This window comes from Capra hircus, chromosome 5, assembly GCF_001704415.2.
Source record: "Capra hircus breed San Clemente chromosome 5, ASM170441v1, whole genome shotgun sequence".
NCBI classification, from domain to species: domain Eukaryota; kingdom Metazoa; phylum Chordata; class Mammalia; order Artiodactyla; family Bovidae; genus Capra; species Capra hircus.
Genome location: NC_030812.1, coordinates 58,888,690 through 58,904,243, shown reverse-complemented (window position 1 = coordinate 58,904,243; position 15,554 = coordinate 58,888,690). Strand labels below are relative to the sequence as shown.

The 15,554-nt window shown below is 38.9% G+C and overlaps 1 protein-coding gene across 1 annotated transcript; it reads right to left on the bottom strand.

The window, feature by feature from the left end:
• Window positions 396–8,058, bottom strand: SNRPF (small nuclear ribonucleoprotein polypeptide F). The gene is made up of 4 exons (XM_005680467.2): window positions 7,916–8,058; window positions 5,924–6,049; window positions 1,277–1,341; window positions 396–722 (listed from the first exon to the last, which is right to left on the bottom strand). The coding sequence occupies exons 1-4, from the start codon at window positions 7,916–7,918 to the stop codon at window positions 656–658; spliced, it is 261 nt and encodes an 86-aa protein (XP_005680524.1). The 5' UTR covers window positions 7,919–8,058; the 3' UTR covers window positions 396–655.

Below are 15,554 nucleotides of genomic sequence, written 5' to 3'. Positions count from 1 at the left end.
TGAGGACTTTAAAACTTAAAACCACTAGATTATGTGGTCTGAACATAACCAACCTTGAGACTGATTTCTAATTCATATTAAGGTGTTCTGTTCAGAAAACTTAATTCTCTTATGTGAACAAACCATATGCCTTTAGCCTACATATGATTTCACAATTTCTGTTGTGTTCTATACTCAAAACTATTTTAATTTTCAGGTGGTGTTTCAATTTTAGCTGTAATGTATATATCATTTAGCTTATGCTGATATAGTGTTAACGTGTAATTTATTGACTACTGAGTAAAATAACACAATCTATATGTATTCTAAGAAAATATTTAACTTTATATATGTCAAAAGTGGCTCAAAAATAACTTTAAAAGGTCTCGGTTAATATACAATTTCAAGGGCTGAAATTCACTTTTACAAACATTTATAAAGCATACAAATAAATTTCTCTCACAGGAAAAAAATACAGCATTGGGTTTACATGAAAACAAACTTGAATAAAGTTGGGTGGCTTTTAAAGCATTAGTTCTGTCAATAATCTTTGAACTGTTTCATCTGAATATGCAAGTAAGTATCTGAATATGAATAGCCGCTCACAGTCAAACTGAAAACCAAACAGATTTTTATTGTCTACAAATATATATAAAAAAATTCCCCCCAAAAGATGCTATTCTCTCATTTCCCCATCTTCTTCTTCTTCTTCAACACCCCTGATATAAAGCACATTATTACACCTGTAAACAGAAAGACACCATTTTGTTGTTTCAACAAGAAACCATGTAAGATCTGAATTATTACTAATACTAGATTTTTTTCATTACAAAAATATTAATGCTAAAATTACAACACATTTCTCTTTTAAAAATATTTACCTTTGGTTGTTATAGAGCACATGGTACTATTTTTATACAATGTGGTTGTTAAAATGACTAGAATTTAGAGGTGTGAACCTAGTTCTAGAATGTAAGTATAATACAAATACCTAACAGCAGACAGACCCACCCAAAAATCAAGTTCTTGCAAAAGAAAACCATTGAAAAAGGCACAGTTAAGAGCTACAAAGTTTAATAGCCACACTAGGATAACCTTAAGAGTGAACAGCTCCAAAGTATTTAAATCTGCTTTGACAAGTTTAACAATTTCAAGACTCTTGAAGTCTAGTTGTAGCATATTATTCTAAATAGTAGTTAGAAAAAAATTAAGCCTGAGACTAAGGCACCAAGTTTATTTAAACATGTATTTCTAATGCTCATCACCAACTCCTTATATATACTACTGACATTGTTACCTTATTAAAACTTCACCCAGATGTCCAGACAATGCTCCATCTATGTATTCTTCTGTGTTTGCAAGCTTTAAATAAGAAGAAAATGAATTATCATACCAGAGGAAAACAGTATTATATACCTAATACTGGTGAGAGAACTTATTAATTGAGACCTTTCTGTACCAATGATGTACATTTATCTACAATAATTAGATTAGCTTTCCAATACTACTGTAGTCCTTTTTGGTTTCATGTAAAACATTAAGTTAACATTGATGGATGTAGAACTAATATATAATAAAGCTTGTTTCAACACAATTTTTAAAATCTCTCAGTAATGTATATTTCTATTAAACATTAACATGTCAAGAAGTCTCCAATTTATGAATAAACCTGAATAATTCTAAAGAACTAGACACTAACTTTTCTTGGAGTAACAACATTGTATCAATCATACTGAGGAACCCAATGGGTATAAAAGCTATGATTAAAATGCCAAATACTCTTATATTATTCGACAAGCAAACTAAAGAACTGAATAAGGATTTTTTTTTAATATGTGCTAACAAACAGGAAAAAAAAAGTTCTTAAGAAGAGGTTAAACAATTAAGAGTGACCTTTATGGTTACTTTAGAGAACTCCATTATTTCTAACTTTACATCAAAATGTTTAGCTTTCCTTCTACATATAGTTAATAAACTTTACTTGTGAATTAAAAAAAATCACAATCAGTGCTACTGGGACTCAGAAAAGAAATGAAGAGGAAAAGGAAACAGGCAAATTTCGATCATTAACTAGGTAAGTGGGCAAAGGGAAAGAAAAACAGGGCTTAGAAAGGATATTAGATAAAGCAGTTAAAACACGTTAATGAATTAATAATGCTACTGGATACTATTCCTTCTCCTAGACAACAAAAATAACCTCAAAGAGGATATGGTTTTGCCTGAAATTACTGCTGACAATTAGTTTTCTATGCAAAAGATCAACCAGCTTTTCTTTTAAGTGATTATTTCCAGCAGATGTTCACCAACATTTAACTAGCTTCTAAATATACAATGATGCTTCAAAGGCCTTCTACCACATTTTTTTTAAGTTGAACTATAGCTGATTTACATTACTGTGCTAATTTTAAGTGTACAGCAAGATGATTCAGTTACATTTTTCAGATTCTTTTCCATTATAGGTTACTACAAGATACAGGGTAGTTTTAGTTCCCTGTGCTATACATGAAATCCTTATCTATTTTACATATAGTAGTGTGTATCTGTTAATCCCAAATTCCCAATTTATCCCTCTTCATCCTTCCCTTTAGTAACCAAAGGTTTGTTTTCCATGTCTCTGAGTCTGTTATGTAAACATGTTCATTTGTATCATTTTTTTAGATTCTGCATTTTCCTCTTTAAGACTTAACCCTGGGGTGCATGTATCTTTTTGAATTAGTTTTCTCTTGATATATATGGCCAGGAGTGGGATTACTGGATCATACGGTAACTCTATATTTTAGCTTAAGGACCCTCCATACTATTCTCTATAGAGGATGTACCAATTTACATCCTGACCAATAGTGTAGGAAGCTTCCCTTTTCTCTACACCCTCTCCAGGATTTATCATTTGTAGACTTTTAAATGATGGCCATTCTGACCAGTGTGAGGTGATACCTCATTGTAGTTCTGATTTGCATTTCTCTAATAATTAGTGATGCTGAGCATCTTTTCATGTGCCTGTTAGCCATCTGTATGTTTTCTCTGGAGAAATGTCTAGGTATTCTGCCCATTTTTTTTTTTTAATATTGAGCTGTATGAGCTGTTTGTATATTATCACATTTTAATTAAATCCAAAAGTCTTATTATCACTTAAAAGGCGTTCCATGACTACCACTCCAACTTCTTATTAACTCACTCTGCCCTGGCCTTCTTGCCAAGCCTAGAACAGAAAAAGCATGTTTCTGTCACACAGCCTTTGCAATTTGCTGTTCCCTCAAATGGGGATGCTCTTTCCCAGAAAGGGCTTCCTTGATAGCTCAGCTGGGAAAGAATCCACCTGCAATGCAGGAGATCTCAGTTCGATTCCTCAATCAGGAAGATCTGCTGGAGAAAGAACAGGCTACCCACTACAGTATTCTTGAGCTTCCCTTGTGGCTCAGCTGGTAAAGAATCTGCCTGCAATGTGGGAAACCTGGGTTCGATACCTGGGTTGGGAAGATCCCCTGGAGAAGGGAAAGGGCACCCACTCCAGTATCTTGGCTAAGAGAATTCCATGGCCTATAGTCCACGGGGTCACAAAGAGTCGGATGACTGAGCGATTTTCACTTCCACCAGATATTCTTCACCCTTCTAATACTGTACACTCTTGTCACTCTATTCCATTTCTGCTTTCCTTTTCTTCAAAGCATCTACCATTACCTGATATCCCACTATATAACCATCTTCCATCACTAAAGCATAAACTTCTTAAGGAGAGCAACTTTTGTTTTGTTCACCGGTATATTCCGTGCCAATGAACAAACTCAAAAAAGCATCACCAATGTGGTTAGTTACTCAGAGATACATTTTATAACTCTTGCTGGTTCACTAGAAAGCTACATTACTTCTAAAACCAAATATTTGGTGGGTATTTTTTTATTCCTTTCTTTTAATGAGATATCATTCTTATACCATAAAATTCTCTTCAAGTGTACAAGTCAGTGATTATTAGTATATTTACAAACTTATGTAATTAATCACCACTATGTCTGGAACATTTTTAGTACAATGGGTATAGTCTTCAAATTTTTCTATAGCTCTGGTAAACGATTACTGCTTAGGTAATTTTCCAGGAACTTTGGGCACCTGAGCATGGTCTGTTCAGGTGGTAAACTCTAAATTAAAGAAAATCTCAGCTTTGAGCCTATCAGTGCTCCTATTAGTGAAAGTGAAGTTGCTTAGTCGTTCCCGACTCTTTGCAACCCCATGGATAGTAGCCTGCACCAAGCTCCTCTATCCATGGGATTTTCAAGGCAAGAGTACTGGAGTGGGTTGCCATTTCCTTAATTCACCTAAAAACATAACCAGTATAGAATACACAGAGTCATGATTGGATTGACTACTTATCTAGGTTCCCTTTAAAATTCATTCATCAGTCATTAATCAGTCACATAAATACCTGTGCTTCAGGAAAATATAACCTCAAATATTTTCTTCAAAAAAGTGGCTGGAAACTACCAGAATTAAGCAACAAAAATTAAAAAATGGCCAAAGGACATGAATGGGCATTTTCTTTAAGATATGTAAATAACCAGTAAGCACATAAATAGGTCTCAACATCACTGATCATTAAGGAGATGCAAATCAAAGCAATGAGATACTACTTCACATTATTAGGATGACTATTATTCTAAATACAGAAAACAAGTGTTGGTGAGGATATTAAGAAACTGGATCCCTCATACATTGCTGGTGGAATGTAAAATGGTACAGCTGCTATAGAAAACAGTCTGGCAGTTCCTCAAAAAATTAAAGAATTACCATATGATCCAGAAATTCCACTTCTGGATATAAGACCCAAAAAGACTGAAAGTAGAGATTCTTAACTGATACATGTGCACCTATGTTCACTGCATTATTCACAAATAGTCAAAAGGTGGAAACAATTCAAATGTTCAACAACAGAAGAATGAGTAAAATGAGGTATATACAGTCAACCCTTGAACAATACAGGTTTGAACTGCATGGACAAGTTGATGCAGAACCACGATATGGAGAACCAACCATGGACTCCAAGCATCTGTGGAGTTCAGTATACCAGGCAGGTCCTGGAACCAATGCCCCAAGGATACTAAGGGACTGCTACACACAATGGAACATTACTTCAACCATGAAAAGGGATGAAATTCTGATACATGCTACAACATGGATGGACCCTAGAAACACCATGCTGAATGAAATAAGCCAGATACAAAAGGACAAATATTGTAAGATTCCACTTATATGAAGTACCTCTAATAAAGACAAAAAGAATAATGTTTACCAGGAGGCAGAGGGAATGGGAAGTTCTTGTTTGATGGGCATAGAGTTTCACTTTGGGATGATGAAAAAGCTCTTGAAATGGATAATGGTGATGGATGCACAAAAGTGTGAATGTAGTTAATGCTGCTGAGTTGCACACTTGAAAATGATTAAAATGGTAAATTTTACATTATACATTTTTTAATCACAATTAACCACAAAGTATAAAACCTGGCTGAAACATTTACAGTAGCCGATTTAACAGACACATAGTTCATCAATTCCTTTAGTCGGTCTGTTTTCTCCCTCAAGAATTGCTTTTATCAAATTACTTTGATGTTATACATTTAGCATTCATCAAAAGGCTTCACTTGAAGTTTCTCTCAGAACTAAGTGCTGCAAAAATTTGTGCTTTTTCTGTACACTCTAGTTGTATTTGTCTTATGGCACTGTGAACCATATGTCTGAGCTCTTACTTGTAAACACTATGAGTGAAGCTTGTGCCCAATCTCACACATAGTGATCACAGTTATAGCATCCTCCCTGGCCTTGACTTTATTCCTGAATTTTGCTTTATGTTTGTCAGTTATATTAATTATATCTTTGTAAGTCACACTAAACCTCTGAGGAGTCAGGGGAAGAAAAATAAATACAACTTAATTATCTTTTTAATTCTTCAGCTCACCTGCATGTTCATATAGCCATCTACAGACACCAGGTAGCCTTTGTACTCCATTCCCCATTTAAGCTTCACCATTACTGGCTTTCCTGTTAATCCGTTGAGGAAAGGCTTGGGGTTGAGGGGCAAACTCTGCATAAAGAACAACAACAACAAAAAGAACCCAATTTGATTAATTCTCTTCTTTATTAAACCACCAATACTTTATGGTGTCCAAATGAAGCACATTCTTGATTTCCTCTTACTTTATTACATAATTTTCACTTTTGTTGAAGAGCTTCAGAGAAATTAAAATACCTAGTCAGCCAATTTCATCTTCAACCCATTAAAACTTATAGAAGTATTCACTGTTGACTTAAGAAACACTGAATACCTAATATACATCACTCACTGTTCCAAGGACACAAAGAAACAAAGGTAAAGGCAAAAAAGGAAAAGGAAAAAGGGCAGATGACAGTTCCTGTTCTCATGAAGCCCACAGTGGGAGGGTCAAAACATACAAACAATTATTTTGCGACGTAGTAAGAGGATATATGCTGCGTACAAGGATACCAAACAATCTCGGGTTAAAAGCAAAGGGAAGATGGCCTGAAATAAGTAGTGCCTTTGTTTTAAAGGATAAGAGGTATTTACAGAGGGAAAAGGGCTGATCTAGGCAGGCTGGGCTACCTATGTAAAAGGAGGGAATAGTGAATCAATAAGGTGCTCTCTGGGACATAGGAGTTAGTTCTGTGTGAGGCCACAGGAGGAGCCAGGGGGCAGATCATGCTCCACAGCTTTTCACTTCGAATTCCAGGAGCTGGGATTGGCTCTTTGACTTGCAGTGTCTCCTACATATGGGCAATCCCTAAACTTGTTTATTCAGCAAACCAATAGTATCTCCAGTCAATTCAGACTTTATTTCCTTTCCTCATCTGCTCACTCATCAGCTCAAAGGAGGAAAAGAACCAAGGAACCTGGCTACTGAACTCCTCTAGAATAAACATATTCGCAGTGATCTCCGGTGGGTCTCCAATTTTCACTCTTGTCTTTTTCCAACTTACCAGCCACAAGGCAAGTATTACTTTTATCTTATCTCTGCTTCAAATGCTTCAATGGCTTCCCAATGCACTTGGGAGTAGAATCCAGAACCCCTCAAAGGCCAAAGAAGTCTTGCCCGACCCTATTATCTCAGATCCTCTATCCTTGCGAGCGGCTGTAGCCTGCTCTCAATTCTTTCAACTGGTCAGGTTTCCCTTTCGGCCTTAGAGCCTGTGCTGCTGATCCCTGAGCTGGGCGTTGATACACTTCTTCCTGCTCTTTAAGGAGCTGTATTCTCAAAACGCTTAGGTTTCATGTTAAATCCCTCCTCCAAGAGATGCACACCGTAACCACCCTTCTAACGTACCTTCACAGTACCCTGTATGCGCCCTTCTCAGCACTTAACATTACTTGAGAGTACACATTTATCGTTATTTGATTAATGTCTTTCTCCCATACCGACAGAGTTAACCTAGAGCACGGTCCGCATCAATACTTTTCACCCTACATTCCAAGCACCTAGAACTTTACCTGGCCCAGGCCCTGGCAGGTAGCAGGCGCTCAGTAAACATTTGCTAAATGAACAAATTTACTTGAGGATACTCAAAAGCTGGGCTCGGTATTCCAAAGGGCTGTGGGGCGTCCCAACATCACTGGACGAAACAGGATTTTGGAGTGTGTAAAGTGGAACGTGAAAAGTCGCTTTATCTTTACCCCAACCCCGGGCCCTAGGCAGCAAGAACATCTCAGGCTCGGATTCAAACCAAGAGGAAGGAGGCAGGAGCACTCCTAGGGAGGGAAAGACAGGGCTTCGGAAGGAGGGAGGGCGCCTCAGACAACCAGGGCGGGGAGAAAGGGGCCGGCCACCGGGCCCGCGGCGCCTCAGGCGGATGAATGAGAAACGCGCGAAACCACCACGAGGCCCGGCGAGCCTCGCTCTCTCTCACGCGCAACTCTGGTCGTTCTCTTTCTCCTTACCATCGCGACTACGGCTGCGGGAGTGGGGAAACGCTGCACGATGCTCGCCGCCGACGCAACTCTCGTGCGACCCTCGGGACTGAAGTAACCACACAGGCCTTTAAGAGAAATGGCCGCCAAATAGCAGTATGACCTTTCACCTCAGACTACCGCTCTTCTGGAGTCTGTGATTGGACTCAAAGAGATGCGTGCTGATTGGAAGAAGTGGCTGGCCTGTCTCCTGGCAACCACAGGCCCCAACGGGTGCGTACCTTCCTGGTAGCGCGCTGCCATTGGAAAAGGAGCTACTTTGCTCTGCCGGAAGAATGAGTGCCTGCGACGCAACATAGGCAGTGAGATGCTCATCTTCCTCAAGGGTTTGTTGCGTACCTTGTAGAGGGATCGTGATTTCTCGGCAGCTTGGCTAGTGGGAGTTTCCTTGGTGGCTCAGACGGTAAAGAGCCTTCCTGCAGTGCGGAAGATCTGGTTCCATCTCCGGTTTGGGAAGATCCTCTGCAGAAGGAAATGGCAACCCACTCCAGTATTCTTGCTTGGAAAATCCCTAGGACGAAGCAGCCTGGCGGGCTACAGTCCATGGGGTAGCAAAGAGTCTGACACGACTGAGCGACTTCACGTTCTACTTTCTGCTTCTAGCTAGTGGGGGTTTCCTTAGTCCTTGTACACTTGGGAGAACGAGTTTGGGTCTCTGGAGTTAGAAGCAAGACTGGATAGACTTAAGGGAGCTGAAACTCACAGAAGAAGATCAAGTACAGAATATATTTCAGATGAAGTCTAGAATATGGCGTGGTGGTCTTCCCGCCCATCTCTTTCTTCTGCCTTGTGGACAGAGGTCCGCAACAGTCTTTATACTGCATTTATATTTGAGGTGGAGGATATTCATGCTATCGCGGATTAATCCTTTTAATGTAACAGTGGAATTGTGTCATGGTAATTCTGTACTTGAATTCTTGTACCAGACTGCTTTCCACAATGCCTGCACCATTTTATGTTCCCACTAGCAATGTATGAGATTTCTAACTTCTCCACTATCTCACCAACACTTACCATTAAAAAATATTGTCATAGTTATCCCGTGTGCTAAGTCACTTCGGTTGTGTCCAACTCTTGCGACCCCAAGGACAGTAGCCCTAGGTTCTTTTGTACATGGTATTTTCCAGGCAAGAATACTGGAGTGGGTTGCTTTTTTCCTTCTCCAATAGTTATCATAGTAATCCTACTAATAACATCTCATTGTGGCTTTGATTTGCATTTCCCTAATGACTAATGATGTTGAGCATCTTTTCATGTGCTTATTGGCTACTTGTATATTTTTGGATAAATGTCTGTTCAAGTTATATGTTCTATTTCTGGAATCCTCGAATGAAGTGTCTAATTTAAAATCAGACTAAGTTTTTTAAAATACAAGGAAAAGTCATTTAATTATTCTGGGTCTCATTTTCCTCATTTATACAGTTTGGGACTAGATCACAGTTTTCAGCCTCACTACTATTGACATTTTTGGCAAAACGATTCTTGCTGTGGGATCTGCCCTTTTATTGTAGAATGAGTATATTGCAGCAGCATCCTCAGCCTCTACCAACTAGATACCAGTTGCAACCCCTTCCCTCCAATTTGTCACAACCAAAAATGTCTCCAGATATTACCCAGCATCCTCTGGATGGCACAGTTGTTCCCCATTGAAAACTTCTGGATTAGATTAATGGTTTATGAACACAGGCCACAGACTTGGCTCACTTAGCAGGTAGTATTAAGGCTTGCCAACTTTTTTTTATTATTCAAAAGTAAACAAAACAACTAACAAATTGTACATTTAAAAATTCAGTCAGTTCAGTTGTTTAGTTGTGTCTGACTCTTTGTGACCCCATGGTCTGCAGCACACAAGGCTTCCCTGTCCATCACCAACTCCTGGAGCTTACTCAAACTCGTGTCCATTGAGTTGGTGATGCCATCCAACCATCTCATCCTCTGTCATCTCCTTCTCCTCCCTCCTTCAATCTTGCCCAGCATCAGGGTCTTTTCAAATGAGTCAGCTCTTCACATCAGGTGGCCAGAGTATTGGAGTTTCAGCTTCAACATCAGTCCTTCCATTGAATGTTCAGGACTGATTTTCTTTAGGATGGGTTGGTTGGATCTCCTTGCAGTCCAAGGGACTTTCAAGAGTCTTCTCCAACACCAAGTTCAAAAGCATCAATTCTTCTGTGCTCAGCTTTCTTTATAGTCCAACTCTCACATCCATACATAATTACTGGAAAACCATGGCCTTGACTAGACGGACCTTTGTTGACAAAGTAATGTCTCTGCTTTTTTTATACAGTCTAGGTTGGTCATAGGTTTTCTTCCAAGGAGCAAGCGTCTTAATTTCATGGCTGCAGTCACCATGTGCAGTGAGTTTGGAACCCCCCAAAATAAAGTCTGCCACTGTTTCCACTGTTTCCCCATCTTTTTGCCATGAAGTGATGGGACCAGATGCCATGATCTTAGTTTTCTAAATGTTGAGTTTTAAGCCAACTTTTTCACTCTCCTTTTTTACTTTCATCAAGAGGCTTTTTAGTTCTTCTTCACTTTATGGCATAAGGGTGGTGTCATCTGCGTATCTGAGGTTATTGATATTTCTCCCAGCAATCTTGATTCCAGCTTGTGCTTCATCCAGCCTGGCATTTCACGTGGTGTATTCTGCATTTAAGTTAAATAAGCAGGGTGATGATATACAGTTTTGACGTACTCCTTTCCCAATTTGGAACCAGTCTGTTCCATGTCCAGTTCTAGCTGTTGCTTCCTGACCTGCATACAGATTTCTCAGGAGGCAGGTCAGATGGTCTGGTATTCTCATCTAAGAATTTTCCACAGTTTGTTGTGATCCACATAGTCAAAGGCTTTGGTGTAGTTGGTAAAGCAGAAGTAGATATTTTTTCTGGAACTCTCTTGCTTTTTCGATGATTCAACGGATGTTAGAGGATGATGTCATTTGCATATCTGTGGTCTTATACAGTCTCTATTTAATGTGCTGACATTTTTTTTGCCACAGGACTAGAAAAGGTCAGTATATTTAATAGAGACTGTATAAGACTGATGGAAACTTGATGCTCCTTTGCTTTTTATTAGAATGAAATCAACTAAAAATATAAATACTAGTTGATAATCATGGATCAGAAGCTCTACTGGCATTATTAGATGTATCTGGTTTATAAAAATGGGCAAGCAAATTGTCAGTAAATGATGTTTTTTACTTTCACAAATTATAGATTCAATTTAGGGGAAAAGTAAAGAGTAAAACCCTTTAGAGGTGGTGCAATTTTAAGAAATCAGTCTGCCAGCATAGGAGATGCAGAAGACATAGGTTCAACCCCTGGGTTGGGAAGATTGCCTAGAGAAGGAAATGGCAACCCACTCCAGTATTCTTACCTGGAAAATTACATGGACAGAAGAGCCTAGCGGGTTACAGTCCATGGGGTCACAAAGAGTAGGATATGACTGAGCAACTGAGCATGTATGTAGAGGTAAAAAGACTAGGAACCCCTCAACCAGATGACCAGCTTCAAATATCGATTTTAAACACAGTTTGATTCCTTGCTGCACTTCCACAGGGTGCTGGTGGTGAATTTTGAATAAAATTTCTAATCATACAGACACTTGGAAGTTTATCTGTGCAAAAGGGGGCTTCACTGTTCTCAAAACACAAACAAAACAAAACCACATGGAACTCCTCCCACAGTCGCCTGTGCTGTACAATCTCCCTACCTCTCTCATTCCTCCAGTGTTTCCAGTGAATCAAACTTCTAAATTTTTTGTTGTTGTTGTCTGGCAGCATCCCCAACTGGGGCCCAGGGATTGAACCCTTCCCCTTGCATTTGAAGTGCAGAATCTTTACTGGATTACCAGGGAAGTCCCTCAATTAAAAAAAAATAAGTTTGTTATTCTACTTTTCATTTTTTACCCACCCTGTTGGATTCCAAGGTGGCTCAGGCAGTAAAGAATCTGCCTAGAGTGCAGGAGACTGGGTTTGATCCCTGGGTCAGGAAGATACTGTGGAGAGGGAAATGGCTACCCACTCCAGTATTCTTGCCTGGAGAATACCATGGACAGAGGAATCTGAGGGGCTATAGTCCATGAGGTTGCAAAGAATCGGACATGACTGAGCAACAGGCACTTCACTTCAATTTCCTTTGGTTCCAGGTAAACAAAAATTCAGTGTTACTGATAAATGTTGACAGAGTGTCTGCTGTACCATCCTGTGGCTCTGTCTGGGTTGCTTGGTAATAAGCTTGCTGGGCTTGGTGGATCCTGGCTCGCTCTCTCTACAAAGGTTCCAAGTGCTAAGTGTTCCCAGCACTGGTAGGGAACAGCCCTGAGCAGCTGACAACCAAGCTCAAAGACCGCTTTCCTCTACATGCAAGGCTCTTCTGACAAGGAGGGGGCAGGCAAGTTTGCTCTTCTGGAGCACAATCCTTGAAGTGTCTGGCCACATCAAGCCCACAAATATCGGTCCATGGAATGCCAGTCAGGTCACTGACCCTTCTGCCTGCAGATTCCTTCCTTTACTGTTTGGCCCTAGTTCATCACTTAATCAGATGACACCCAAGGTAGAGCTTCACTTTGCCAGTATTGACTGAATGAATAAAACACACGGAAGAAAATGATGACCGGACTCGCTGTGATCTAGATTATCTCACAGACATGCCATAGATTAGAATTATATGTGAGGAAGGGAATAAAACCTTGAAACTGTAGTCTTAATGCTTATTCTCTTCTTCTCAATTGGGAGTTCCACTGCAAATGCTACTTTTGTTAAACAAAAGGTATGGCTGCTCTTTCTAGTCTTAATTTAGGTTGATGCTTTCAGAGAAGGGAAGCTTTGCAATGGTGACCAGGTTTGTGGCTTTTTTTTTTTTTTTTTATTCTGGTTCCACCTATAATAAATTAGGGTTTCCCAGGTGGCACTACTGGTAAAGAATCTGTCTGTAATGCAGGAAATTCAGGTTCAATCCCTGGGTTGGGAGGATCCCTTGGAGTAGGAAATGGCAACCCTCTCCAGTATTCTTATCTGGAAAATTCCATGGACAGAGGAGCTTGGAGGGCTACTACAGTCCGTGGGGAGAGAGTCGGATATAACTAAGCAGCAGCAGCAGCACAACACTTATATGAACCAATAAATTAGTTATGTACATTTTTTTCTAGCCCTTAGGATATCAATTAATTATCACATTCATGGAAAGGAAATTATTTTTATTTTGAAATAATTTCAAATTTATTGAAACATTGCAAGCACAGCACATTAACTTTATTTTTCCTGAATCATTTGCTAGTAATTTGCCAACATGATGCTCTATCACACCAAATACTTTAGTGTATATTTCCTACAAATAAGGAGTAAGAAGAATACTGTAGTCTAATGTAGTACATATTTTTAGTGTAGCTAAGAGTTTTGCCTATTTATCTCCTAGGGAATTAGAAGTTTTAGCATTTGAAACTAATTCCTATGGGTTAAAGCAAGCGTGGTAAAAATTTAATTTATTTAGGGCAGGTAACCAATAGAAAAAAATACAAATTTAGAGTGATATCGAGTTAAAAAATCTACTTTTGAAAATATTTTAAGAGAGAGAGAAAGTATAAATCAATGAAGCTCAGTTTAAGATTATGTAACAGAAAATAAATATTAAGGAATATATTGATAATCTGTTATGGTCAGTTATTTCCTCTTTTTCTCCCATCTTTTCTCTTCCCTTTTCTTCAATAAGTATTTATTACTGAGTCTATTACAGGCTCTGGTGATCCAAAGATTAACAAATAGAGGCTGGGTTCCTGCCTGCTTGGACCTAGTTGGACCCAGTTAGTGAAAGAAAGAAGAAAAAAAACTTTTACGACAAAGGAAGGCAGAGAGAAAAATAGCAAAGTACTAGGGATTAAGCAACATCTCTTATTTTTTTCCTACCTTTGTCCTATTCGAGTCTTTTTATAGTTTTTCCTTGCTGTGATCTGTCTTCTTTCAATTTCTCATAAAACTCATTTGTGATAATCATCAAGGGGTTCTACTTGATATTATAGCAAATTAACCACTTATAACATTTTCCAAGATGATACTCAAAAACTTCTGGAAAAAGAGAAAACAGTAACTTTATAGTACAGAAATCTGGCAAACACTGCATAACAAAGTAATGAAGGTCAAGATGACCACTGATATCCATGGGCATCATGTTAATCTGACAAATGTGTATTCTCTACTTCGCCAGTTAATGATAAATGAGCCGTTTTGAAGTCAAAGGAAGCCCTGTGCACAAAGGGAATTCTGAAAGTGTTGGGTTCTCAAGTGTTACTCACTTTCTTCTTTAACCTCTCCTCACCCATCCTTGTTCTCTGCTGAGACTGTCTTTTCCCCTTTGAACTTAAGTGCATTTGGCCTTTCAGTCAGGGCCACTTCCATTGCCATCAGGCTTAACAAAAGTTGCTATAAAACTGCTTTTATTGAAGTGTCAGAATATTACAAAATACGGAAGAAAGGCAGAAAACAATATGGCAACATGAAATATACTCCATATCTGTTTTTAGCATGTTCTAACATTTGCCATATTTTTCCCCACCCCACCCCACACTCTTTAAGACATAGAAGTTCCATTCCTTCATCTTGTTTTACACTTCCCCACCACAATTCCAGTAGTTCCCCTTAGAGAGGAACTACAGGCTGCATATCTAGATCTGAAAATGGCTATGCCCGTCTTCAGCTTTTCTAGACCTTTTCATCTTCAGTTTTCCCAGAAATTGCCAAACTGTTCTTCAAAGTGGATGTGTATTAGGGTTCTCAGAGAAACAGAACCAAGAGGTTCTGTGTGTATACACACAGACGCGTATACACACAGACACATAAACACACAGACATATAGAGATTATACACACACATACATATAATATGGAGTGAGAGACAGAGAGAGACAGGCAGGGATTTCATGAAATTGGCTCACAAGGTTGTGGGCCAAGCCCAAAATTTGTGGGGCAAACTAGCAGACTGCAGATTCAGGTGGGAGTTCATATTACTGGTTTGAGCCTGAAATCTGCAGAGCAGTTCAGTAACTGAAAATATAGTCAGGGCAGTCTTGGGGCAGAATCACTTTTTTGAGAAACCTCAGTCTTTGCTTTTAATTCCTTCAGCTGATAGGATAAAGCCCACCCGCATTCCACAGGGTAACCTGCTTTACTCAAGGTCTACTGATTCAAATGTCAATCACATCTAAAAATATAGTTACTTTCATAGCAACATCTGGACTGGTGTTTGACCAAGCAAGCAGATAATATAACCTAGTTCCCTAACCCTAACCCTAACCCCTAACCCCTAACCCTAACCGACATCAAATGAACCATTACAGGGTTGTATCAATTTACACTTTTACCAACACCTTTTGAGAGTTCACAGTGTTACCAACTCTTGTAATTTTATCAATTTGTTTAGTGTGAACTAATACTTCATATTAATTTGTATTTCCATGACAGAGAACTGAACATACTTTTTGTCTTTTGCTTATTGCTTTTTTCTTCTGCTTTTCCATACAGCCCAACGTGTTAAGTTTTCTTACATTTGGTCTTTGTCCAAGTTCCTCTGTTGTGTCCTATGTTTGTCAAGATTTTGGTTGAATGTAACTGAAACTAGCCT

Bases quoted from the DNA above. Each gene is read 5' to 3' on its own strand.
- SNRPF (XM_005680467.2), bottom strand. The intron at 1,342-5,923 runs GTGAGCTGAAGA...TCTTATTTAAAG, and splicing joins ATGGCTATATGAACATGCAG to CTTGCAAACACAGAAGAATA. The intron at 723-1,276 runs GTAACAATGTCA...TTCTGTTTACAG, and splicing joins CTGGGTGAAGTTTTAATAAG to GTGTAATAATGTGCTTTATA.